The following is a 27,604-nucleotide window of genomic DNA, read 5'->3' on the forward strand; positions in this document are numbered from 1 at the left end:
CGTTGTGTCTGGTTATGTCAGATTTGACAGGGGACTACTCTTGAACCTATGAATGATATTAGCACTCTGTTTTGTCTCACTTGTTAACAGACTAATGCTTTAGTTCAGTTTAACCTTTTTCCAACACATTCTTACATCAGTATGTGTTATTCCTGATGGCTGATTATATTTTGTTGTTTTTGTTAAGGTAATAGGTTTTATAGTTTGAATGAATATTTACTTTTTTCTTTTGTGCTATTTTGTTGTATATTTTTAAGTCATATTCAAACCACATCTTGTTTGAAAAACCAAAAGAGTGCTTGACCTTCCCAATTGTTCCATTTTAATACCTCTGCTTGAGTATCATATTCATTTAAACCTTCCATAAACCAACATATTTAGCTGATAACGGACATGTAAAGTTATTTAGCTGTAGTTTTACAATCATGAACAGGAATGTTTACTTTTACATTATAAACACAGATTGTAATCGACCATCATAAATTAATTCAAAGAGTTCATGCAATTCAGCTTTTTGGCATTTTCTGTGTAGTTTATGCATATTTCAATTCGGAAATCAGATTCTTCGTTACAAATTCACAATACAAGTTCAGATTAGTTAACTATTAATGATAAAATCGACCTCCTCAGGATTTTAAACAGTCCATTTGTCATATTCTGTGGTTGGCTTGCAGTAACGAATGGTACTACACTATGTTTGTCTATCAAATACTGAATGATCCAGTTTGTACAGAGTTTGTTTTACAAAGATAAATATTATAAGTACAACCTGTGATTTAACTCATTAAAACCACAGAATATTTTAATAGATTTTTTTATTTATTTTTACAACAAAGGACAAATGTGTATAAACGGATCGGTTGGAAAGTAAGTGGGGCATTCAATGTAATACATGTTGGGAACAGGAAAAATAAAGACATAAAGACAGTATCAATTGAGCCCATCCTGCTTCTACATCTGTAATAAAGTGAATTATTGTCCGTTGTCCCTTCCCATCCTTTAGTGAAAACTTAATTCAGAACACAACTAAATAAGGAACACAAATAAATAATAAAAACAATAAAAAAAAAACTAGAATTGGATGGAGAAGTAAAGACGTAGCTAGTTAAGTAAGAGAAAAAAATCTAAATAAAACAATGGAAGGAGAGATACAGAAAATGGATGGAGAGGGGGGTGTAGTTAGTTTCTGGGTGAAAAGAAATGTTAGACAGGTGTTTTATAAAGGGTTGCCAGGTTTCATTGAAAACACAACTTGAGTTTGTGAGTGAAAATCAAATTTTTTTCCAGTTGAATGTGGGTTAGGACCTCCTTTAGCCAGTTGCTGTGTGTAGGAGGGAGCGCAAGTTTCCATTTAAGCAAGATAAGGCATTGGGCCAGTAGTGTTGAGAAGGCTATTACACGGGGTTTAGTCACAGGTACATTAGCTGTTGTAATTGGAGGGGACCCGAACAGTGCAGTGCAAGATTCAGGGGAAAGCTCCATCTCAAGCACTGTAGCAAGGGTGTCAAAAATCTGCTGCCAGAAGCCAGTGAGGTTTGGACAGGACCGGAACATGTGTATATGGTTCACGGGTGACCGTTTACATCTATTACAACTGTCACTGGTGCCTGGGTAAATTTTTGCCAGTTGAGCATTTGTGTTGTGCACTCTAAGGAGAACCTTGCATTGCACTAAGCCATGCCTAGCACATACTGAGGGGCAGTGAACCAGCACATGAATTTGGTCCCATCGGTATTATATATTATATCATAATAATTAGTTATTGATAAGTTAATTGATTAAGATGTTGTCAGTTCTGGATTTACTGTTCTACTATCATCCATCCTCAACCATATACTTCTAATTAACAGCCTACTATCATGACGTTGGAAATATCAGCTCAAATTCAAATTGATGAGGAAAAACTGGCCAAAATCAAGCTTCCATTAAGAGTCTTTGGAACTTGGCCTTAACTTTGGTCTATACTTTCTGCTCTTTCTCCAAGTTCATCATTTGGAAGACACTTTGCTCCACTTTGTGACATTGATAGGAATCATACAGTCTGGAGGCCACCACCTCTATCCCAAAAGACATGTCATCGTGTCCTAACTGAGACAAAGCATCGGCACACAATCTATACACATTCTAATCTAAATTCTGCTTATTTTTCATGCTTTGACTCTCTTCATGAATGCGCTCCCCATGGATCGGCTTCTCAGAATTTAGATAGGGAGTCTTCTGTGTAGTATTGCTATCTCTGAATTCGCTAATATATATGTTAACTTCATAGTGAACAAACGCTCTGCACCATCAGTGACTCAAGTGATTTCCTTCAAGTTCCTGTCCAGAATTTCTTGGACAGGTTACGTTACTGTTTCAAACAAGGTTACATTCTCTTCAAGACACAATGCCGTGTATTCATCCTGCAATTGTGTACATTTTTGTCCTCAAAGAGATCTTGTCTTTATGCTAGTCATGGAAGCCACAGTGATGTATGTCCTCCTGATGGGATCTCTCTTTGTAATCCAGTTTCATGCCACAATTCATAAACATGTATTTGATTTGAATTGGTGGCTGTAAATTCCGCCATCGGTGTGAATGTGAATATGTGTCTGCCCTGTGATGGACTGGTGAGCGGTCCAGGGGGTACCTTGACTGTACTTTGTTAACTCGACTTGGCTTTAGCACCATGCATCCCTGAACTGGATAAATAAGGTATATCAGATAAATGGATGTTTAGACATATTCTTTACATTTCACGTTTTTATAAACGACTATTTCAAAGTTAAGTCTAAATTGCCACATTAACTAAATTTTTTGCAGACATTGTCACCGCATCTGGTTTGTTTTTCTTCTCTAAAATTGATACAAACTGCAATTGTTGTGCAGCTATAAAGAGTGACCGATAGTAACCCTTCACCAAACTCTCGCGATACTTCGGGGCGGAAGACGTCGGCAGGGTCTTCATACAAGCCGATAGAGCCGCTCGTGCAGTGCTGCAACTGGCGAGTGGCGACACTTTTGGACGATAGAGGGAGAGTGAGCTATTTGTTTTCACGTTAAACAGGTGAACGAGATCTGGTAGTTGTCCGTGTTTTCTCAACTGTCCTATTGTCTTTTTATTTTAAGGAGGAGGGCGTGGGGTGCCCGGTGAAGAAATTTATTGTTTTCATGTTGTGCGATTTCCAGTGTTCGCGCGAAGACTTCCAACGGGCGAGTCGCATCAGTTCGCCCGGAGGGTCATCGTCGGCGACGACACCACCCTCCTCCGCTCCGCTCGTGTCAGACGTTTAAGAAGATGACCGGAGAGAAGGTCCGCTCACTGCGCAAGGACCACAGGCCGAGCAAAGACGACGGTTTACTGGAGCCGGACGAAGAGGCTGCAACCGGGACGTTCACCGCCCCCAAAACGAACAACAAGAGCAGAGCGAGTAAAATCTTCAGCAACCACAAGTTAAACAAGTCGTCATCCACTCAACAACAACAACAACAACAACAACAACAACAACAACAACAGCAGCAGAACCATCAGTCGCAAAATAATGCCAACACCAACACACTCTCAACATCAGATGTTATTGATGACAACAACAAAAACCCCATCATCCGGGCAGGGCAGGACTTTCCGGTGCACGAGTGTGTGTTTAAAGGAGATGTCCGACGCCTGTCGTCGCTCATACGGACGCAGAATATCGCCCAGAAAGATATCCATGGTGAGTTTACCAGCTGCTTATCATACCATCAGGACCCACAACAACCATCCACTATCTGCTAATTTCAAGGTCCGGTGAAGCTTAGTTTCAGCTAATAGGCCATCAGTCTTCAGCATCATAGGAAAAGTAGGCGAGGCTTGTTCCTGCCAAAGGCCTGGATAAAAAAGAGGAGCAGAGGTTCCTCTACCCTGCAATTTCTCCAAAGCCAGTTCCTTCACGTCAGCACAACACAACGTGTGACAGCTATCGTTTGCTCCTGCAGGGCATGCTGATTTCTCAGTCTGTAGCAGTGGGGAAATGTGAAGGATCTGTTATAGTCAAGTATATCATCTGGCCTAAACGTTGGATGATAAATTCCACAGCCTATAGGTGATGCATTAAAGCATCCTATGTGAAATTGTGGGATTCCCAGACTGATAGACACACTCAGTTTCCAAAAAACCCTCTTCTGAACTTTTAAAACTAATGTGTTATTTTGTTCATGTTCACATGTAGAGACGCACAATGACAATGTGCAATGAAAATTACTCGGAGTAACAGAAGAATGAGGTCTGTCTTCAGAACAACATATTGTAATCTAACGAGGAGTTGAACAGGACCTCAACATGTGTGTTGTGGCACTGAAACCTCTGCCCATTAAGGGGCTGTTTTTCCTGCTCTATTGAAGGGAGTATGTGTATTTACTGCCATCATAGTTGAACTTCTGATAGAAACAGGCCCAAAGATTAGGATGGTTACTGTTTTGAGATATTAACTAAGCTATACAGTTGGAAAGAATTGAACCCTTTATATCTATAATGATCTCCTTTTACTATATTGCCCTATAAAGCGCAAATTCAATGTATCAGCAAAAGGTCATGGGATTCACTGAGACAAGAAAAACACGTCTTTTCATTTTTGAACTTTACTGTGAAACATTTCTTGGTGTTTGTTCTGATCTTGAGTTTCTCTGGATTCCACAAATATGAGGCTGCATCAAATAGTTAGTGGTAATTATGGAGGTTTTTCTGATGAATATATATCTTCATAAGTTATGTTATGAATTTGCTTGTTGTCGAGGTTGCACAAAGTTGTATTTACTGTAATTAAACCCCCTTCATTTTGCTTCCAGCAACAGTATTTCTTTGTTGTCAGCGTTCTTTGTCAAATTATTTTAAAGCCATGGTTAAGATTTTTAACCAGTGTTACTGACAATTGATAAGGCAGTTCATATTCTGCAGAAAAAGATCTCCCGTCTGACTCCAAATTTATTTGAATTATCAAGACACTACTAAATCTGGAAATGACACATTATACAAAAGTTTAAGTGTATTAATTTGTACATTGTTGTTAAAATAAATCAAATGAAATCTCGGTGAAGGTTGAATATGTCAAAGACAGATTATTTAAGAGCAGTCCATAAACAATCTAGCAGTCTGCATGACAAGGTATCCCCTAAAGTAAATAAAATATTTTCTGCTGATGTGGTCAAATGACCCTTTGTGTACCAGTATCATGGGGTTAATGTTGGGGTCAAGGCCTAAAACACGCTCGCCTCCCATCAAAACCTCCTCTGTTGTGCCGCTGCACTGTCTCTGCAGTTTAACTCAGTGAGGGCAGTAGCAGAGCCCTAGATTGTATTTTCACCCACTGTTTATATACCTCCTACAGTAATGCTCACTCGCTGCTTTTTCCCCAACAAGAAGGACCTGATCAAGCACTTTAAGGTCCTCTTAAGAGAATCACCTCCTGCTTATGACGCTTATTTTATGTGCTGGAAAGAAACCTTAGCTTTTTCCACACCTGACACAGATGCCAGAGTGCATTTTTACATTGCCACTGTTGCAATGCAGTGTTCACACTGTGCTTATAGTCTGGGATTCAGCTGGTTAGTAGTCACTAAGACAGCCTGACATGAGAGAGAATACACAATTGGCATATACTTATACTCTTCATTTGATTTTGAGTTGAATAGATTCTGCCTCTCAATCTGAATCCCTAATGCAGGCTAACTGTGACATTCCTGAAGGCAAACTGCTTCTCACAGCATCTCATCACTTTGCTGGTATTATCAAAGGCAGTAAACTCTTGTTTTCTTTTTTCTCCTACAGGAAACACACCATTGCATCTTGCCGTCATGATGGGACACAAAGGTGAGTAACATAACTGACATTTGGTTTATTTGTGTCTTATTTATTTGTCTTTTAATTGAAATCATCTGTAGGCTTGTATGTCTGTTGTTGATGCTGTGTTCAATTGATATTCCTGCCATTGTGCGCGCATTTGTTTGGTTAAGCACCAACAGACCTTGTGACGGTTCACTAAACAAATCCTGAGAGATGGGAAGCTCATGCACGAGTAGACAGGCAGTGTGACTGAGTTTCTCCACATCGCAAAATCACAATTCCACCCCCCAAAAAAAACTTGTGTCCTCATGAGCTTTTTCTCAAAATCATTGATTGATTGTCAGCAGATATTAGATTATATTTATCAGTGAATCACAATCGGACTGTAAGAAACAGGATCCTTTATGTATACGGATGTTCTGATGTCACACTGTTAGTTCAACAACTAAAGCGAGCAGTGGGGGTAATTAATTCAAATAAGAGATTACATTTTCTACTCCAACAATATTTGCTTAGTCTGCTCTCATTCGGTTTCCCCCCAGTAGCTCTCCTGCTTAAGATACACTTTCTTTTTTGTTTAGCTGTGTTTGAAGCATTTTGTGAAAAAGAATCATCACAATGTAATTTTGGAATGTTTGACACAGATGCTGCAGCTCTGGTTGTTTCCCTGGCAGAAACTGAAAAGTCATTACAAAATGAGAATTTAAAGTGGGGGGAATGTTCAAGTTAGGAGTATATGATGAACTTGCTCTGGTTTTTGAACAGATTGTGTAAATTGTTGCACTATTTTGTTTTTATCAGTCTTGGCTGAAAGGGTGGTCATAAAACATTAAGGAACAGCCCCTTTGTGACTCGGTGCTTACACTCGGTTACAGAAGGACGCTTCAGAACATGCTTTTGAAAAATTAATTCATTCTTTTTTGCAGCAGGCTCTTGGTCAACAATTCAGGCATAGAATTGTTTGTATTGCACGTTCTCATCTTTGTAGTATCTGTCACTGGAACACGGGTTTCCAGAGTTCACATTCACAGAGTTCAGTTCCCATTGCTCAAGTGAATGCTTTGCCACTACCTATTGGTAATTCTGAGTGGCGTGTTGGAAGTGCAGATGGGACACCATGGAATTGATTGTGCTAATGAGTTTGCCTATCTTGTCTGAGCTGCTGGCCTGTCCTCCTGGGATGCTCAGAACAGACAGGCTGAAGGCTACTGCATGAGATCAGTCTGGGTGTGGCTGCACTCTTGGACTGCTGAGGACAGGGTTTCTGTTGTACGTTGTTTCATACATGTTAGTAGTGTATTACCTATGAGTTTGTCACACACAGACAGCTGACATGCAAGGAGCTCAGTCCATCCATTTGGGAGCAATTTGCAATTTTGTGTCTAACTCAAGGACAGTTTGGCATATGGAGAATGGCAGATGTAGAACCACTACCTGAGGTGGTCTGGGACACATTCGACCACGTTGTAGTGTAAACAGCATGCTGATGCGCTTCGGGACGCTGGCGTAGCAGGAAATTACATCAAGCGTTACATGTGAACGTCATCATTTCACACCGCGTTTTCATTTAAAACATCTGTAGTAGCTTGAGACACATCTCAATACTTTGCTCGCCGAGATGAAACCACACCCAGCCTTTGTCTGGGGACAGAACAACGCTGGGCCCTTTGACCTTTTAGGTCAAGTGTAAATGGTGTAAACAGTCTGCATCAGGGCTCACCACATGTGATCTGATCACTTGAATCCCATATTAATGCCAGGTATAAGCAGGCCCTTCAAAGTCCAAACTGAATGGCAGATGGTTGCCAAAAGTCAACACAAATCTTCAAGATGACCTCAAATACAAATCGAGTGTTACTGCTCTGTGATGACTTAAATCACCAGCCATATATTGACAATGCCTCATTAAAGTCTGCTCATCATACCAGAAATACTAGAAAACCCAGACCAGGAGCTTGCAGTTGTGCAGCTTGGGACATATGGTTGTGGTTGTGTAATGTTGTCATTATTATTACGCAATCATTGGATTTAACGGTTGTATATGTCGGTGAAATGCTTGTACAGGGGCTTATGTCACAGTTAGTGCTCGTGTATTTGACCGACCGCCTGCATTTTACTCAATATTGACCTCTGCTTTCAGCTGCTTCATTTCTTATTGCAGTCACAGGCTAGACTAATGCAGAAACACAAAGGTTTGTAGATGTCGTATCATAAATTCATATAGTGCAGAGTTGGACATAAATTAAACAAGAAATTGCATTCAAACTATGTGTGAGCCAAGTCTTTGAATCTCAGCTTCATCGCTGGTGTCAACACTGGTGTGAGCTTCTCAGTGCCAAGCCTTGGTTTATGTAAATCTTCACTTTCATGCTTGCAGCTTCAAGTTATCTGTACATTACTGGAGTAACATGGTCAATAATTGTTATTGAGAAGACTGTAGCCTCAACTACCTGTGTCAGTGTCAAAACATGTCCACTTATTTTTCTGTAACTGCACTCTGGGGATAAACATGCTTCCCTTTGTTGTAGGGATAATGTGTTTAATTGGGGCGAATATTTTTTTCTGTCATTAAGAATGTATGAGACCCTGGCCTATTTCTCATCAATAAAACATGGTGGGTATGCAGTAGTTGATGTGGAATTGTGACAGTGTGCTACACTTTCACTTCAAGAGGCAGATATTTGTATTGTCCTTTGATTCTGTGAATATACCACATGAGGTTAGTTTTTGAATTGCTTGTATTCACAAGCAGAAAAACAAGTCTGAACAGGACGACAGGACCTAGTTTAAATGACTCACAATTTTAACTCAAAAGCTGGCTGTGAAAGAAGAAGAAGCTCGAAAGTATCTACCAGACTATTATAAGGCGAAATGATCACTAAAAAGTGTAGTAAAACAAGCATAATAAAATTCCAGTGAGAGCCTGACATATACATTTAGCTGTGAACGTCTTGCACTTAACCTTTTTGCTATTTCCTGCTCATTGGACCTGCACAGTGCTGAGGCAGAGCTGCACAGATGCCAATATGAATGATGTCACAACAAAACTGACAGCTGAGCCGGAACAACGGGCTTCATTTTTGGCCGGCTACAGTTTGTTTACAATCTGTCCGGAGAGTGGAGGGATTTTGTGCTGCTCTTCCTGCTGATCTTGCCATTGGAAAATGAATAAAGCTCTCTGGCTGATTTCCAGTTGTTGTCATACAAGCACAGCTCTGAGGGTTACTCTCAACAGCATCACTTGATGTCCTTTTGTGGAGTTTGTCATTAAATTATGTCGTATTATAGCATAAGAGGCTATAAAAAGGATGCAGAGTCTTGTGTAACTCTAGCTCCCATATGGCCTGTTTGTTAATGGGTCAACTGTCGTCTCAATCCTATATGCAATCTGCCCCTCTGTAAAACCAGGATTATTTTCAAATCACTGATATGATGCTACAGAAAGCTGCTCCAGTTGGCATCAGATATGTTATAGATACCGTAGCTGCTTCCACCTGGATCAGAATGCATTTTAACCCGGTCAAATGTTATTCTGGTAAAAGCAATATGTGGCAGCATTTGAACAAGAAGAGGCAAAAAAGCTGACGTGTAGCTTTTTAAGTAGCGCTCATTTTGGGTGGTTCCCCTGCGGAAAACAAGTTTGAACAAAAATAAGACTTCTCCAGTGCTGAGTGTTTAATTCACCATGGCAATACAAAACGTGCTTGCAGGAAGTTCCCGGACAATATGAAAAATATGTTTTTAAATCTTACAGGAACGAGACTTGCATAATGTTGTGAAAACACTTCACTGTCCATTCAAAAGGCTACACGTTCTTTTTAAGGTTGTTGTTTTTTTTTTAATGAGGAAAAAACTAAAATCAGACTCAAATTGCAAAGTGTTGCATTGCAATTGGAGGATGTGAGCTGTGGTTGGTATAGAAGAGGACTTGAGATCTGAGTGTGGCTGGTTCAATCCCAGCAGCTGACATGTCACCACTGTGGGTCCCTCAGCAAGACCCTCGACCCTCGATTTAGAGAATCGGATCTCGGTGCAAGGGATAAAGCCACGTACTTGTGACGTTCAGGTAGACCTGCAGTAAAATACAGGATATAATTATCAACTGCATATCACTGAATGAGCTTAGGAATTCTTTAAAAAATGAATTCCTCTAATTAAAGAAAACGTTTGGAACCTTGTGTTCCCAAACTCCATTTCCAGGAAGATATCAGGGTGGAATACTTTGTGTTTTAATTTTAAATGACCATGCGCTTGTCCTATTGTCCTTTTCAGAATGTGCTCATCTGTTGCTCGCCCACAATGCACCAGTGAAGGTGAAGAATGCCCAGGGATGGAGTCCCCTTGCTGAGGCCATTAGCTATGGAGACCGTCAGATGAGTGAGTATCTGTGACTGATGGAAACAGCTTTGAAACGTTACAGCTGCTGCAGCTGGGCTGTGTTATATTGGCCAGCCAGTACCCTGTACTAAAATGACAGTGCCTTCAGTGAGGTTGCCGTTTGGGTTTTCACAAGTTAAAGCATAGAGGGTAAAAGTTATTATCAACACCACCAATGCAACAAATGGCTCCTCACTTTTTTCCACTCTGCTGCCTCCCAGTGAAGTGGTGACGCTGGCTTGCCTTCTTTGTTCCTCAGAGAGAGGGGACATTCCTCAAGGCCCTCTGGCTTTTGTACCCCAATGAAAAGGCAATTCATTCGATATTTCTCTCACTACACATAGCCTGTTTATTTTTATAGACTTGTTTCACCCGTTTTCGACCTACAGCTGAAGTGAAGATAAAACGTACAAAGTTGCAAATCTTTTGTTTTATTTCTGGTTATTGGTAACTATGAACTTGTAGAAACACAGTGCTTACTGATACCGGTTTTGAAACCAACAAATGCCAGTGTTTTTGTCTGATTTTTTATTTTATTCCCCTGGCCAGTTTTTAAAACCTTTAGGCAGTTTAAAAAGCCTCTGTTGACTGCCACCCCTAATGAACTCTTTAATACCACTTACCTTGCTAGATTAGGAGATACAATTGTTTCTATTGACCAGTTCCTTTAATGAACTCTGAGTTAACATTTTGCCGTTCCTCAATTGGATTTAAAATGTTTCTTTTATAGGCAGCATTTCCACTACATGGTTATTTTGTTATGTCTTTTATTGGGAGCATAGCTATTTCATCAGAACTTATGTAATAAGTGCCTTTTTTCTGACTTGCACCAAATGACAATCCGCTCGGTAGTCAGATCATTATGTCACAGTTGACCAAAAATAGTATATATTTTGTTCTTTGTCAATAATTGGAGCGTCACCGGGGCTGATTCTTGCACTCAGACTGGAACAGCCTCACCCGGCTGGCTGATGGCTGCAGTAAGACAGCCTGTTAAACACCTGGATCATCTGACAGCTTTTGAGAGCCACAACATTCTTTAAGCCTTCGTTGTGTAGAGGTAAAAATTAGTATCTTTGAAGAATTGCTATTGTTGAACTCTTTTCACCTACTTGTGATCTTCAGTGGCACAACGAAGTAAAACACAGACCACGTTTATGACATCTCTGCTTTTTCACTTTGGGAAACGGCACTGTTCCGTCCCTTTATATAACTTGAACTGCCTGCCAGGATGATAAAGTTGAATGATACTGGAGGAAACGGTGGCTGTTTTCTCAACTGGGCTGAACAAACACTCAGTTATTACACGGTGAACCTAGCAGAGTACTGCCTTACAGTTGCACATTGTACGCTGACTCAGCAATTGTCAGGACACTGTGAAGGAGGTGGAGACGGAGGAGCTTTGTTTCAGAGTGAGAGCAACTGTATAGGCTTGGATAGAACAGGGTACCACCGTATCTACATGAGAGTTCTGTTTTACAGATCCATAAATCAGTAGTTTTCCTATAAGTACCGTATATGAAAATAATCACACTTTAAAAAAAAAAAAAAAAGTAAATCACACTAAACGTTTGGACTAGATTCCCATCCATGTCCAACCATGTTTATTGTGACTTGTTTGCATTTGCCACATTTCTATTTACGCTTCATGTTTTTCATTTGAACAACGATGGAAATGTTGCTCAGAAATAGGTTTTATTGTGTGTTTTACTCAAAAAGTTATTTTTGGCCTCAGTCGCCTTTAACCAATAAAGCTATGTTGTGAGCGTCAAGAGCCCACTTAAGTCAGTCCTGTTGGTGTTATTAAATGGAGAGGAAACTGATTTTCCATGTGGATGTTGGCGAGTAATGATTTCAGTTGCTTGAATAAACAATCAGACTTCACCAAAGCTATCTGTTTTAAAGTTTAAATTGAAAGGTGTTGGAAGTCTGTTCTCAGTTTCCTAATGATGAATAATGTCTTAAAGATTTCTTATTTGTTGTGTTCATGTTTGTTCTGCTTGTTTAGTTTTTAATGCAACCTGATTTTGCCTTCTCTTAATATGGATTCAATGGGGATGGAAGATGAATGGACCATGTGACGTTGCTATGCTATGTCAAGTGGATCTTCAGCTTGTAATAACAGACATTAAACGCTCCTGACACAACATGTGGTTTGCTCTCTCCTGGCAACCTGTCCCTTTTCTGTTGGCTTCTAAAAGTAACCACAATCTCACACAACTACTCCAAAGTAAACTTTTGTCAGTAGCACCGTTTTCAGGTTTTTAGCAGGAGTTGGCTAATTAGATCCAATTATTCAGCTTCTGATGATGTGTCCTATCACTTGTGTGTAAAGATATTAACCACCTGATTAATACCAGGGATGTTCCCTGATCAGCATCGGGGATAAATTAGAGCCAGCATGGGAAGTCATTTTGGTTTAGTGTTGAAGTGTTTGGCAAAAAATTTCCCCGTCGGTGTTTGCTGAGTGGTCTGTACCCAGATGGTGAAATTGTCCTCCTTTCCTTGTCCTGCTGGGAGGTGGTGAATATTTGGAGGAGCCCCGTCCAGAGCTTGTCCACACTCATTAGAGAGCCAGGACACAACAACACCCTCTTCCTGTAGTTGTGTCTGAGTCAGTTGGCCTGTGTAATGTCATGTGTGCCTGTGCTCTCATTTGGCTGAGTTGTAACACTGCCCTGCGCACCTTGGGTGCGACTCCACTGGCAGCACAAGTCGGAGTGAGCAGCATATTTGTTTGCTGACTTGCCACACAGACCTAGAGAAGTGAAAGTCAGAGAAATGATTTTGCCCTTTTTTTCGATTGCTATTAGAATGTTGGTTGTTCTGATTTTCACAGGCCAAATATTTTTGGTTTTCAAAGTAATAGTCTGCAAGAAATGCAGCAATTGTGTAGTCACGTTGTCTTTCATTCCCTTGCAATTACCATCAAATCATCAAAATAATATTGACACAAAAAGGAACTCATTGCCCAACTCCCTAGGAAACACCAAGTACCCTCTAAAATAAACCTGATTTGTTGAATTTGTTCTTCTTTTCTTTTTTCTTTTGCATATACAAGCAAGTCAATAGCAGCCAGGCGATAAAGAGCTCTGTGTGATTTTTAATATAACCCATTATGGTTTAAAGGTCTCCTGTGAGCATGCCTTTCTTGCAGGTCATTATAGATGTTTAAAGGCACACCTCATTAACTGGCAGCTTCATATCTGCGAGGCCTGTTTGCTTTGAATGTCTTGACATTGGTTGAATGATGTTTGGAGTGTTCTTAATGACTCAGTGGCACATCTCTAAACCAAATCCAGTGTGACTGGAAACCGCATGCCCTTTGCCTTTATCAGTTTTCACTGTAGGCAAGATTACAGAAAGAGATTATTAAGGCAATGGAGGATTAAGTTGATGATGAGAACTATTCATTACTTAAGGGGCAGTGGTGGCTTAGAGGTTAAAGAAATGGGCTTAGGTTCAAGGGTTTGCGGGTATTAATCCCACCCCAGACAGGTAACAACTATAGCTACCTCTTCAAGGCATTTGACCCCCTGCAGCTCCCCAGGAACTGCACTGCAGCAGCTCTCCACTCCCAGTATGTGTACTTATTAAGTATGAACGGATGGGTTAAATATAGAGCAGTACCTTTCCTAATGGGAGAAATGAATTATACTTTTGTCTTTTTTTCTTCTTCTTTTTTTTAGAATAATATCCTGTTATTGAAGGACAGAAGGATTTTTTTTATTTTAATTTAGTTTCCTCAATAGTGGATCATAATGCAGTTTGATATGTGGATGCCTACTGAAACACCTAATGTTTGGGTTGTATTGTAGTACAGCAAAAACACCTATTACATGGGTACTAGAATGACACCAGGTTTTTTTTTTGGTATTTACTCAGAGATGAGCGTAGATAGCATGAAGTGGTCCTTCTATGTCATTTTAACCAGCGAGCTATAGAAGTCTGTAGTGTCCTATAGCGCTGTCTCACCCATTTACCCAGACATTGTTTAACCTTTGTCGCTATCCCTAATGAAAAAAAAGCATTTGACATCCACTTCCCTTTTCCACATCCATGTTATTTCTACAAATGATGTGGCAGAATAAAAATGCAACAACCCCTCAACCCTCTGGCAGAGCAAAAGCGGATGTCGACACAAGACAAAAGACAAGGGGCTCATTACACCATGTCTTAATGAAAGTGAAGATTGGCACTGCTTTAAAGTCAAGAAAGGTTTCAGAACTTTTGAAAAATTAAAAACATTTTATTTAGATTTTAATTTTTTTGTAACTAGAACAGAATTCTGGGCCATCTGGAAAAGAGCAGTTGTCTTTCCCTCCAGACAAGTGTTTTTTCTTTTTTGTTAGTTTTTTTAAATGTACTAGAATAAATGTAATGAATTTCATTTAATGAAGCAAAATGTTATTTATAAAAAAAAAGTTGGCTGTTTGGAGAAAACATAACATTAAACTTTTTCATTGCTTCACCTTACTGCAAGTGGAAAAAATCAGTTTGAGCTCGAACTTTCATAGCATTGCAAATGTAAGTTCAGTAGTGATGTTTTTGTGTCGTGTCTGCTCTTGATCGGCTTCTCTCTTCAGTCACGGCACTGCTGAGGAAGCTAAAGCAGCAGTCCAGGGAGACCGTCGAGGACAAAAGGCCCAAACTGCTGAAGGCTCTCAAAGAGGTACATAGTCCTTACTTTGGTCCTGCTGCTCCTTGTATCCTGATATATACCTTCTGTTTTCTCAGATTTGTTTTGTTGGTTTTACTTCTACTCCTATTTAAATAAACAAACCTATTCCCCTTAGACTGTAGCCGGGTTTAACACTTCCAAATTGCTGAAATGAAACTAGAACAGAGACAGACAAATCCCTGACTGGTCAGAGCTACATGCAGTAAGGCTACATGATGTGCTTGTGTGGAATCACATCATCTGTATCCACATACCCACTGCTTCACAGGAACACACATTTGCACGTGTTGAGATTGAATAAATACATAATCAACTGAATCAAGATGATTTAAAAAAAAAAAAAAAAAAAAAACCGCAGCACATTTTAACAATATTTAGAGGTGCCACGCCATCTGACATGTTACATAGTGTAATTTTAAGAGTGTTCTTGGTTGCTTGGCAGTGTCATCCCAGGCACAAGTTATATGTATCATAATAAGATCCTTTCTGGGTGATTAAGCAGAGGCCACCTAATATATATCATAAAGCTTGGAGAAACTGATGAGCCCCATCCATCTGATATAACATGCAGATTGATTGAGACCACCACTGATGATAAGATCAGTACATTCCAGCCTTACATAATAATAAGGCCATATTGCGTTGTCAGATAGGTTTGCTTTGACAAAGAGGCAAATTTGTCTCCTTTCCAATGTAAAGTGAATGGCCCTGTGAGCTCATTCTGATTCTAGGTGAAACAATGGCATTTAAACGGTCAATTTTGTTGTCACAGTTTTTTAATAGCGCATGTTTTTATAGATGAAGGATAAGGCAAGTCATGTTTGTATTTTTATTATGCTCAAGTGTCATCATAATCATAAAGAAACAGACATTTATGCACATAAGAATTGTTCCTCTTTGCCGCAAAGTTCTGTCGCTGTCCAGAACTATGAAAAATCCCAAACAATGAGCCTCATTGTTCTACTGGGTGATTAGTGGCCTCATTATCAAAAAGTCATGGTTCGTTTTTGACCCAATTTCAGATCAATGTCAAGTCAAAATAAGATAGACTTTACATGATATTACAAATGAGCCATGACAAAAGGTCCAGCCACAAAGAGAACAACACTTATCACAATTAAGTGTACAGAATTTTATCAATTATTATGTCTACATCTCATTGACAGCTTGGGGACTTTTACTTGGAACTTCACTGGGACTTCCAAAGTTGGGGTGAGTCAAGTTCCACTGTTGGCTGTATTAGATTGGTTGACTGACAAATGTGCAAAATAAATTCACAATGAATCATCCTCGGTTCAGATCAGCATTGTGATAGAATTAGTTATTTGGTTGCCTCACTTATGTAATTACAGACTCTTATTGGTCCCCTGCAGATAATCGCTTCACCTCACACATCTTCCTTTAACGTCAGTGTCCCACCTTTTCGGATCAAACTGCAGCTGATATCAGAACCTCAATGGTTTTTTTATCTTTCAATTGACATGGATTGTAAAACTAAAAGACAGAAATCATGCTTGATCTGAGATACGATACATTTACAACCTAATATGTGGCGGTAGACACAACAAGTTGCCACAAGAACTGATAGATCAGCATTTGTTTAGTCTGCATCAGAGTGACCCCAGAGAGTGAGCCAGCATCGGTTGCTTTGTACTCGTTGTTCTCTGTGATTAATTACCAAATTGGGAAAGATTACATGATGCGTGTATGATAGTAGTAAACTGTAAATGAGATACCAGTGTATTTGTGAATGGTGATGATTCAACAGTCAAGGAAACAGACATCTGGAAGTATTTCTCCACTACCCATTCAGGATTGTTTCAGCTGTATGCGAGACTTTATCGGAGTAAAAGAGCTTTTGAATTGACTGACAGGTCTTTTCAATAGTGATTCTTACAGTTATTCTTTCAAACAATTGTTCAAGTATATGTGCATTTCTGGCCAATAATGGGAAAGAAATGAGAGTTTCTTGCCTTCAGTTGCTCATTAAATATTTAACTGCAGAACCACATGTTATTGCTGGTATATGGCACTCTAGTCCACAGGGTTATATGCCCCTGAAGCTTTAAAGTGAATACTGGACTTTATTTTTAAGCAAGCTTTCTAAATTTAGGCCCTCTCAGGATGTTTTGCATGTCTTCACTGAATGCTTTCATGTTGCAGTGCCTTTGCTCTCAAGAATCTTGCCTTCAGACGCATGCAAGATCTACAAGCAAGGCATCAACATCAGGCAAGTACTGTCTCTAAATGTTTTTTTCATTCCTCTAAAAACGTCAAACACAGAAAGGCGACTCTGAAGCTGTCTTGAAACGGCAAAATCCTGTATGTTCTAGTCGACAGTTGGATTGGGCAAGAACACTACAATATTACTAGGTGCTTTGTTCATGTTAAGGCATAGTAGGTTTTTTTTTGCCATCTTGCGGTTGCACATAACTACCACTATTTATTTTTTTTCTTGATACTTCATATCATAATTTCATAAATCTAGTATCTAACTTATGTATGTTAACTCGAGTGTATAATCAGTGCCTGAAGCATAAGGAAGCTTAACGTCAGCGACTGTGCACGGAACTGTTACTTCTGCGTTTCATAGTAAATTACAACCTCATAGATATTTACTTGAGAACAATGAATCTACTGAGAGACTCTATATCGCAGTACTTCAGTGTCTTGTGGGTAAAATTATGCAGCTTTCAAGAGCCTCAGGGTTTACCTGTCACACCTACACATAGTCACACAGTCATATTTCTGCAAATGTGTATCACAGAGCAGGCCACTCATTTTTCCAGCAGATAGAAAGGTGTTTTTACCATTTGGGACCATGCCAGTTCATTGTTTGTCAAGATTGATTGTCGATCCTAAAACAGTATTTGTGTCTCTGCGTGCTCCCTCCATATGAGGGGAACTGTGATGTGGAGCTTGTCATTATTCTCCAAAACAGCTCCTGGCTGTCTGATTTGGTATTCAAAGTGCCTTCCTATTATCCTGGAGTCATGAGAGGAAACAAAAGACAAAGAGAAAAAGAAGAAAAAAAAAACGTCACAGCAAGTTCATTTACATTCATGCGCTCCAGCATGTTTGCACTGTCATACTGACACATAGCGCCACTTGGTGTCTGGTCTTTGGGAGCAGATCAGTTATTCTCTTTGCTGTTGTCCTTCAGGACTTGCTACTAAAACAGCCAAAGGAATGTAATTGAGATGTCGTTTCCATTGGCAGTGCCGAGCATTACACATCGTCACTGAACTTTCACACCGCACTTTCTTTCCCTTACAGTTCACACTCTCACCTGAAATTGGCCAAAAGTTATTCCAGCTCTGTGGTTGTCAACATTGATTCTTCTTGCAAAAAATCTTAAAAGTAAATCTTTTTTTTTTTTGCGTATGTGTGTCCTTTGTATGTTTTATACTTTCTCTGTGTAGGCTGGATACAACGCTGATAGACTTCATGGATATGAAATGTCAGCGTGGTGATCTCAGTTTTATCTTCAATGGCAACGCCATTCCCTCGGAGTCATTTGTTGTGCTGGACAATGAACAGAAAGTCTACCAGCGGATACATCACGAGGTGTGTGAAATAAAAACTGATATTTAACGAACGGATGGAACCCCTGCGTCTTAGTGGCCTGAATACTTGTACTGTTTAATTAAACCCCCGTCACTAATTAAGCTTTAGGGGAACTACAAGTTTGTTTTCAGAGCTCTAACCGCAGTATTAAAATGTTTGTTGTAGCGGTGATGCTAAATACATTTGCATTTCTTATACTTGTACTGAGACCGGCTCAGCAGATTTATAAAACAAATTTTTTCCAAGATGGAATAAGACAATGAATCCCCACATATGATTGTGAAAGTTGTGGCAGTTGCTCGAAAATGACTGAAACAGACTTTCGAGGCTGTTGGGGAGGCATCATCTCCTGGCATATGCACCAGTGAGTTTCTACAGCCTTGTTGAGTTTACAAGTATGCAAACTCTTCTTTAAGTATCAGTCCTCAATAGTTTTATGGGCAAAATGCTTGTTGTGACAGACTTGTTAACGTATTCGGTGCAGCAGGAAAAATTTAGAAATGTGTGGGTTTTTTTTATAAACAAATGTTAATTTCATTCACCCAAAGGAGACTAAACTCACAGATTCTGTTTCAAGAAAAGATGTTATCCTAAAAAAAAAAAAAAAAAAAGCTTATATTTATTTGTTGTTAGTAATTTTTTGACGATTGTGTCAAGTAGAAAGACAGCCATTTTTTTATTTTTATTTTTAACCTTACAACATGTACTGTACATTCAGGAGTCCGAGATGGAGACGGAAGAGGAGGTGGACATTCTGATGAGCAGTGACGTTTACTCCGCCACGCTGTCCACAAAGTCCATCACCTTCTCCAGAGCGCAGACTGGCTGGCTCTTCAGAGAGGACAAGACGGTTGGTTTCACTTTTCAAGCACGGTGGTTCCAGACACCTTCTCAGGTTTCAGAAACATGACACTTGGTCACAGGAGTCCACCTGGTCCTGGAATTTCTGGAATTTGGAGTGGTTTGTGAAGGTTTCTTCACTGAAAACAGGAAATTGAAATTAAACTTTACACAAGGATCATTACACACACATATACTGAATGTTGAAAATGTTATTAGTGTTGTGATAAATAAGCTCTGTGGCCGATGTGCGTTATTTGTCAGACTTATGAATGTTGTTGCTCGGGATCCGCTTGTAATCTCACAATTGAAACGTACCTCTGTTCCACATGACTTTGGTCAAGGACCGACCGTTCTGCTATTCTGTGTTTCAGACTACCACCATTTACATGATTACATTTTCTCTTATGTCCTCCACACTGGGCAGAAAAGACAGCAAATAAGCCAGAGACACAGCAATGATAACTCCATAAAGGAACCACAGGTGATAGGCTTGAGGTCAAAAACAACACAGACAGGGCAGGAAGGCAGTGAATGAGATATGAGGGTATTGCTTTCTGTCCTTCTGACACGTCTTTAAAACGGAAATTGGTGACTCAGCGGCGGATACTTATCGGTTTTCTTTTATCTCAAGGAGCGCGTGGGAAACTTCCTGGCAGATTTCTACTCTGTGAACGGCCTGGTGCTGGAATCCAGGAAGAGGCGAGAGCATCTGAGTGAGGAGGACATCTTGAGGAACAAAGCCATCATGGAGAGTCTGAGCAAAGGAGGGAACCTCATAGAGCAGAATTTCGAGGTGAGTCAGACGTCCAACGCTGGCTGGTCACCTGGATGTTTGGACATCGTCATGTCACTACCAACAACCTATTTGCGATGGGCCTGTAAATCTGTGCATTGTTAACACGATTACACGAGACACACGATGACTAACATCCACCTTGAGAGAAGAAACGCTACATAACTTGGCTGAGTCCACTTTTCTTCCACGGTCTTTGTTACTTATCAATTTCCTGTTGCTTTGTCTGTTTTTCAGGATAGGTTTAGAACAGTTGGATTTGTTTTAAGGTTTGGACTTTATGTATATAATTGCTTTGTTCAGGAAAAATACCATTAACTCAAATCTACTATTTATCATTCACCCGTTCTGACGACAAAGCCTTTTTATTACTTGGTCGTGTTAAAAGTATCTGTATCTGGCGTTAGTCTAAGCAATTCCGTTATAAAACAACCCTGATGATTTGTCCTCATGAACTAAAGGATTGCAATTAATGAATGACTACGGTTTAGAACTGGTACATCGTGTTATATTAAAAGTTATAAAGCTCAGTTATAATGATCACAGTGAACTGAGAAGGCTTGTAATAGCCGAGCTTGTTGACAGTAACCATTGTGCCTACTGAGGGTGCGTAAACACACCGATGACTGGACGGTAATTGAAAAGCAGAAAAGCAGTTGTTTCAGAAAGTGAGTTTTGACTCTTAAGTTTGAAGAAATGTAAATTAAAAGTGCCTCGTATGCAAGCCAGTCGGGTTATCTTATCCTTCTCTCCGACATCCTGGAGTATAACTCACAAATGAGTTTCACCTGTTTGTAGTCCTTGTAACTGCTCCAAGTCTCATCTTTAGAGGCTTTCAGCGCTTTATTTCTTATTCATTGAAACACAGTACCCCAGCGACTTTGATTATCAAGTTTCATCCATGCAACATTCAGATTTCTGCTGCTTAATGGTGTCATTAAAATAGGCCGCTCACTTTTTGTTTACATATTAATTTAAGTTTTGAGGTGTCATTCATTATTGAAATGATCTCGCAAGACAGTAAAATGTTTGTACTTTTGTTAAGTAGTTGACCTAAATTATAACAAGCTTTACCAGACAGTTAGTATAGTTACTGTGAAGAGCAAATATTAGCATATGTGTGCATCAGTGTTGAAACCTTCTCAGCAAACATAAGAACCAGTTGAAGAAGTTTACATCCGACTGATCTCCATGTTGTTTACTTATGCCTGCAGCGAAACCACCAGTCCAATCCTGAAACTGTCCTGTCCCGCTGGAACCTCGGGGTAGGATCTAAGTGTCTCAGGCAGAATAAACTTGATAGTACTGCACTGCTGCACCAGCTGAAACATAAATCCAGTAGAAACAGCATGGCCCTTCTGGCAACCTCTTTCGAACACATGTGCACAGTTTATTGAAAAATTCCTGTCTGGGTCCCCGCTGATGTTTCTTTGATGTTTTATGTGTTTCGGTAATAGAAACAGAATGGCAAGCTCACACAGCCAGAAGCACCTCCTTTTTCACCTAATGCATGGATTTGAGTCCCTGCATCGCCACCCAGTGGTTGAAAGCTTTGTAGCTTTCAGTGATGCCTCTCCCACCCACCACCATCCTCACTACAGTATGTTCCAGAGCTTGCTTCGCAAGCCCTTGTTTAACACCAAGCATAAAGCCAGTCACATAGTGAAGACAAAGCCTCTCATCACTCAGTCGACGCCTTTTAAATGCCCACTTTTTTTTTTTTTGTGGAGTCCCCTTTGTTCCACGTTGTGCTTTGTATTTTTACTGGGTCCTCTGTACTCCATTCCTTTCTTACTGATGTGAATTAGTGCTTGTTCCTGTGTGACCAGAAACATTTTTAGTGGCTCTCACTGGTATAAGTGGACACCCATCAACAGCCGCTGTGACATAACTGTGTTTACTCCATCAAGGAAAGCCAGGTTGATTTGTGGATGCAAGCAAGTATGGGGTAGAGCTCCATTGATCGCATGGATGAGACCTAAAATCCCCAGTGCCGTGGAATGATGTGGGTGCGTTGCTGGCATACCAGCAGTTTGTGGTCTTCACAGCCTCTGTCCTCGTCACAACAACACTTTGGGCCCGGTACAGAGTGTGAGCGCAAGCACAGTGTTGCAGAGAGAAAAGCACCAGAGCCGATGATTGTAGGTTAAGTTTAAAGAGGCATTTTTCCCATAGCCCATTCAGCTTTATCTCAGCACTGTGGGAGCCACAGTTTTCAATAATTGTCAGCCGTTTTTGCAATTCATAACAGGAATTTATATATATATATATATATATATATATATGAAAGAAGTCTTTTCTTGACAGCCTTGAGTATTTTAATGGAATTGTGCTAATCTCATCCATTACATTGTACACTCAGTCCACTGCTGGCTCATACTCTGAAACATTAAAGTTCTTTCATCTCAAAATAAACTGACTTTTGAAGGAGAACCCCAAAGAACAAAGACCATTTTCTTCTGAAGGATCAAATCATTCTGTTCTAGGACAAATGTCGGCATGTTTTTTTTATCAGTTGTCTTTCATGATGTGTTGGTGTTTGAAATGAATGTTGTGGTAAAAGAAAACTAACTTCTTGGGTTTCTCATGTTGGCTCAGTCACAGCTGAAAAAACAAATTTTAATTTGACCAACAGGTACTTTCCCTCTGTCAATTTTAATCCTTTCAGGTTTGTGTTTCCAGTTGCACAATGTATTTGAGCCTTCCGGGTCAATGGTGTGGTGATGCATTGGGGCCCTCTAGTGGCTACTGTTGGGTATTGTACTGCTCTAGAGGAAGAATTCCCAAAAGTCAGTAGCTGTAATATAGTTTGGCTATTTTCTGTTGTGACGAATTTTTTTCAGGGTGATTATTAATTGCTCTTTTAAGTGGGACCTCACACTGCTTTTTAACGTCTTTGTCTGCCCTTCACTTACATTGTTTGGCTTTTTTTCTTTAGCCGGCAAGGAGGCCGTCCCTCACGCCACCTTCACCAAACACTATATCCTGGGAGGAGTACATCACTGCTGACAATGGAAAGTAAGTGTAGTTTTGAAGATAACCACACATTTTACTTGAAGGAAATACTGTCATGTGGAGATCTGATAAGAGTGGATTATGAAAACATAAGTTACACTGATAATATACCAACAAAATTATTAAATGTCGCAGTAATGTAAAATGGAAATAAAAAGTATGACAACCTTCTGGATTTCCGTAATTTTCTCTAATAATTGGTCTTAAAATGTGATCCAATCTAAATCGAACTCTTAAGTATAGATAAACACAAAGTGATTAATGTAATAATACACAAGTATATTTAAATTCGCAATGAACATGTTTGATAAAAACATTAAAGTACTGGTGGAAAAAATAAAGCTGATAACACTCCAAAACAAGAATAACGTGGAGTGGATCAGGGTAATTTCAATTAAGACACTTGTGATTTGCATTTTCAATGTGATTTAAAAAAAAAAAATCAGCTTTCTTTACTTTTACCCTTTTAGTCTATCAAATTAATTATCCATGAGTATTGTGCAGTTGATTTTGTATCATGTTCACTCTTTACGTGTCCACCTTATTGTCCATTTGAAATGCACACTGTTAAAAATGCTCTGCTCGTGCCGTTCATTTTTGAGAGTGTGAATGCTGTCATTTGCACCTTGGTGGGAACCTCACAGGCAGACTGAGGCGGCGTTAAAGTCGGGCCTTAGTTCACTCGCGTACTTATTTGGGTGAGTGTGAAGTGTTGGGACTTCTTTAGCCCGTTAGTAATTTGAGCCGATCAGCTGCACTCCAGTTGCAGATTCCACACCTTCAGCGACATGATCCACATGGCGACCGTTAAATCCACTCTCTTACCCAGCTCAAATCCAGACTCAAAACTCCCCTGTTCAAGAACGTGTACTCTCTGTGATTTATTTTTTTTATTCTCTGTGTAAGCTTTTATCTACAGTTTGATTGTGTTTACCCTTGTTTTGGACAGTGTCTTGGGTGCTTCTAAAAAATATATTTTATTATTATACTAAAGTTTGACTATTTCAAAACCATAGTGTCCAGACTACAAGTAGATATTTTGTCATCAAATAGTGATATTGGTGTATTTACACAGAGTTTCATAGATGTGTTTACACAAAACAACATGGTGTATGATCGGAGATGCAAGAAATGTCTCTTTTAATGACATAATGTAAGAACTTTCTCCTTGAGCTGCCTTCATACTCGGCTTGAATCGTCTCTTCACTCAGAGCTCCTCATCTTGGAAGAGAGCTGGTCTGCAAGGAAAGCAAGAAAAACTTCAAAGCCACGATAGCCATGAGTCAAGAATTCCCTCTGGGCATTGAATCGTGAGTTTTTACGTTTCCTTGCAATCAATACGATTCGTCACTTTTAAAATGTCCTTTACTTAAAGTGAACAAGTTTCATGTCCTGTCTCAGGTTACTGAATGTCCTGGAGGTGATCGCACCATTCAAGCACTTTAATAAACTCAGGGAGTTTGTTCAGATGAAGCTCCCGCCTGGTTTTCCCGTCAAACTTGGTAAGTTGAGTTCCACGAGCAATGCAGATTTGATCAATTTGGTAATTGGCTATGTTTTTGTTGACCTTTCCGACACAAAGATCCTGCCCGTGTGTTTCGTAGCCATTAAAAGTAAGGCCTCCTCTCTCTGCCTCTCTGCAGACATCCCAGTCTTTCCTACCATCACAGCCACGGTGACGTTTCAGGAGTTTCGCTACGATGAGTTTGACGCATCGATTTTTACCATTCCCACCGACTACAAAGAAGACCCCAGTCGCTTCCCGGACCTTTAGCTGCTCATGCTGGGCTTTGAGCAGCAGAAGCAACCTGATGTTATGGAACGTGTTTTGAATTAGAGAGAAAAAAACAAACCCGGAGGCAAAAAAACAAAACAACAAACTGCAGCAAGTATTTGACCATTTCTAGTGTTGCTCACACGTCATGAGTTCTAATCCAGATGGCAACAAAATAACCACACGACCCTCACTAAAATAGTGTTATCAGAGCTGAAGGAGAGTTTTACAGCTCCTCTTGTCAACAAAGTGTTTCCAGGCGGAGAGTTGCAGGTTACAACTCTTACCTTTTCTACAGGTTTTCACTCGGCAGTCAAGGGAGGAGTTGCAGGTAACTTTAAACACCTCGTCATTGAAAGGGCATTGATGTTAAAATGAGTGACCACGCCGCACGAGAGTCCTCCCTACATGGGGAATGAATAGAACGACAGAAGTTCAGTGGATGCTTTGTACTAAATGATGTAAGTAATTTTAATAAAAAAAAGGGATCGTCTTAAACTGACCTGTAGTGAAGCACTGATATGACTGTGTGGGGCGCTGGAGAGGAGTTCCAGTCAGGAAGAGTTTTTAAGTTCTTTTCCTACTTGTTCTTACCTATGAAAAAAATGTTAACACTTGAAATTTATTATTCAGCTTTGAGATAATCTTTTTACACTTGCATCGTTAATGACATTAAGTGTGCTAATCTGCTTTTAGGTGGTATTTAGAATGTACAATATTAGATATCCGTTCTGAGCGGATCAGTAGCTCAGAACCCTAAAGATGAGCTTTTTGGTTGCATTCCTCTTGAACTCTGCACAATATAAAGTCGCCTGTGAGTTTGTGAGGGTGTGTCTTACAATGATTTCTATGGGCATGGGGTAGCATCACTGAACTTATGGGCACGATTTCGAGCCACTCCAGCTGCTCTCCACTCGGTTTAGTTCACAAACACACGTGTTGTGACGCTGAAGCGTTTATCTCACATTTTGAAATGGGCAAGTTTCACTGCGGTGATGCTGGTAAAGCTGCGGCCCCGTATGGTACCACAAGGTTGTGTTAACCGAGCATTTAGTTTTTTAATTCACCATTTTTGAACCGTGTCAAACAGAACAATCCTGCAGGAGGGAGAAATATAGATCTTGGTGAATGAGCAACCACGATCAGGAGCTTTTTTTTTTTTTTTTTCTCTCTCACTTAACCAGGCTTGTTCACTGTACACTATATGAATACAGGTTGACGTTTTTTTTATTTTACCATTTTGTTTTTCGTCCTTTGTGTATTGGCGATCAACCGCAAGAGCAAAACTTTTGTTGATTTTTATTTTTATTTTTAATGTAGCATCTGTTTATTTGAGAGTATACTGGTTTGTAAATGGTGGCAGTTGTTTTCGTGTACATACTTGTGTTGTTTTGAAGAAGAAGAAAAAAAAAAAGATTCTCCCTATTGTCCTGTCATTTCTTTTCTATTCAGAAGTGTGAGAAGCACAATGCAGTTGGTCTGTGGAGTAGCCCTTTTGCTCATTTCAGAATAAGTTTACCTCTGGCGGAGTGTTCACAGATGCTTCTGTCGTTTATGAGCTCTTATTGTTGATAAAAGCAGGTTCTTTGCAGCCTTTCACTATTGTATTGGTTTCTCAGTCATTCGTGTCCTATCTAAATATTATTCCTAATATATTCAGATAAATCATAATAACCAAATGTTACTTCATTTTTCATGCTCTAGTGCTTATTGCAGCCAGATGCAGTTGGCGGAGGTGTGTCTCTGACACAATACTTTACATCCGGCGATCCTCTCTGACTTATGCTGCTTAATTTTTTTTATTTTTTTTGTGAGATAACATTCATCCAACTGTCAGTTGTACAGCATAAAAGAATGTTCCATACGTCTCTGACACTATTTTCATATAAAATGTGCTAAAATAAAAATCCACATAACGAACAAGAGCGTAGACTCTGATTGCAAGGTTTTAGAAATGTAAACGTTTTACCTGGTTGATAAGAAACCTGCAGACTCAGAGATTTGGGTGCTTTCTGCTTGGACTGGTTGAGGTTTCGGGGAGAGAAGAGTTGGGACAGAGAGAAACAAATAAGTTAACGACAAACAGGAAGCCAATCCACTCGCTGCATACTTGAGAGGAACAAGAACTTCCAGTTCCACAGTGAAGAGATCCTGAAGGAAGAAAAGAGCACGGAGCAAGGTTAATGGCATGCGTATGGTGACATCCCAAAGCAGATTGAATCGGTTCAGCTGAACCACTGGCCCCGATTCAATTTACTTTGTCTCCTACCTGCACAAATGAGAAACATTTGAATGTTTTCAGAGGAGCGCGTTGAAGAAAGTCTCCCAGCCATCTGAACATGATGATCCGGGTCAACTATAACTACAAGCTTTACTATATAGATACACTTACTCAATTAAAAAAACAAGAACAAACAGGCCCTGATATTTACTTGGAGAAAAAAGGCCTGTAATCTCTGGCGCCCACAATAAGGTCATGAACAACTGCTTTAAGGGTTAATATCTTTATTTTTTGACTGAATCACAGACGCATTAATTTTACCTGGTGTCTTTTGTCTGGTTTCTCTGATATTCTGTCTGATTTAAGTCTGGTCTTCCTATGTTTGTAATGAAACATCCTGATTGCAGGATTGTCATTTGTTTAAGTTGAATTGGCTTTTCGAAAGAAACTGACAGAAAAACAAGTCAACTGTATGAAGACACGGAGGAGCAATGCAAATACACAGGACAGCCATAACATTATGACCAGTGAGAGAT

General features: G+C 39.8%; 1 protein-coding gene across 2 annotated transcripts; it reads left to right on the forward strand.

Annotated features, from left to right (window-relative positions):
- The first annotated feature begins 2,908 nt into the window (after positions 1-2,908).
- Positions 2,909-26,766, forward strand: LOC308116241 (ankyrin repeat domain-containing protein 13C-like). 2 transcript variants are annotated; one of them, XM_080474307.1, is made up of 14 exons: positions 2,909-3,046; positions 3,169-3,692; positions 5,783-5,824; positions 10,070-10,174; positions 14,761-14,846; positions 16,022-16,067; positions 17,019-17,085; positions 18,278-18,422; positions 19,141-19,272; positions 19,897-20,058; positions 22,997-23,076; positions 24,285-24,383; positions 24,475-24,575; positions 24,717-26,766. In XM_080474307.1, exons 2-14 carry the CDS (start codon positions 3,278-3,280, stop codon positions 24,845-24,847), a joined length of 1,611 nt encoding a protein of 536 aa, XP_080330433.1. In that variant the 5' UTR covers positions 2,909-3,046; positions 3,169-3,277; the 3' UTR covers positions 24,848-26,766. The 2 variants fall into 2 exon arrangements, with proteins under 2 accessions (XP_080330433.1, XP_080330434.1); XM_080474308.1 differs by having other exon boundaries at positions 2,927-3,692.
- The last annotated feature ends 838 nt before the right edge of the window (positions 26,767-27,604 follow it).

The sequence above is a fragment of the Lipophrys pholis genome, assembly GCF_963383615.2.
Source record: "Lipophrys pholis genome assembly, chromosome: 10".
In the NCBI taxonomy this organism is placed as follows: domain Eukaryota; kingdom Metazoa; phylum Chordata; class Actinopteri; order Blenniiformes; family Blenniidae; genus Lipophrys; species Lipophrys pholis.

Coding starts and splice junctions, on each gene's coding strand:
- LOC308116241 (XM_080474307.1), top strand. CDS start 3,278: ATGACCGGAGAGAAGGTCCGCTCACTGCGCAAGGACCACAGGCCGAGC. Junction 14,847..16,021: donor TGCTGAAGGCTCTCAAAGAG/GTACATAGTCCT, acceptor TCTCATTGACAG/CTTGGGGACTTTTACTTGGA. Junction 24,576..24,716: donor TGGTTTTCCCGTCAAACTTG/GTAAGTTGAGTT, acceptor GCCTCTCTGCAG/ACATCCCAGTCTTTCCTACC.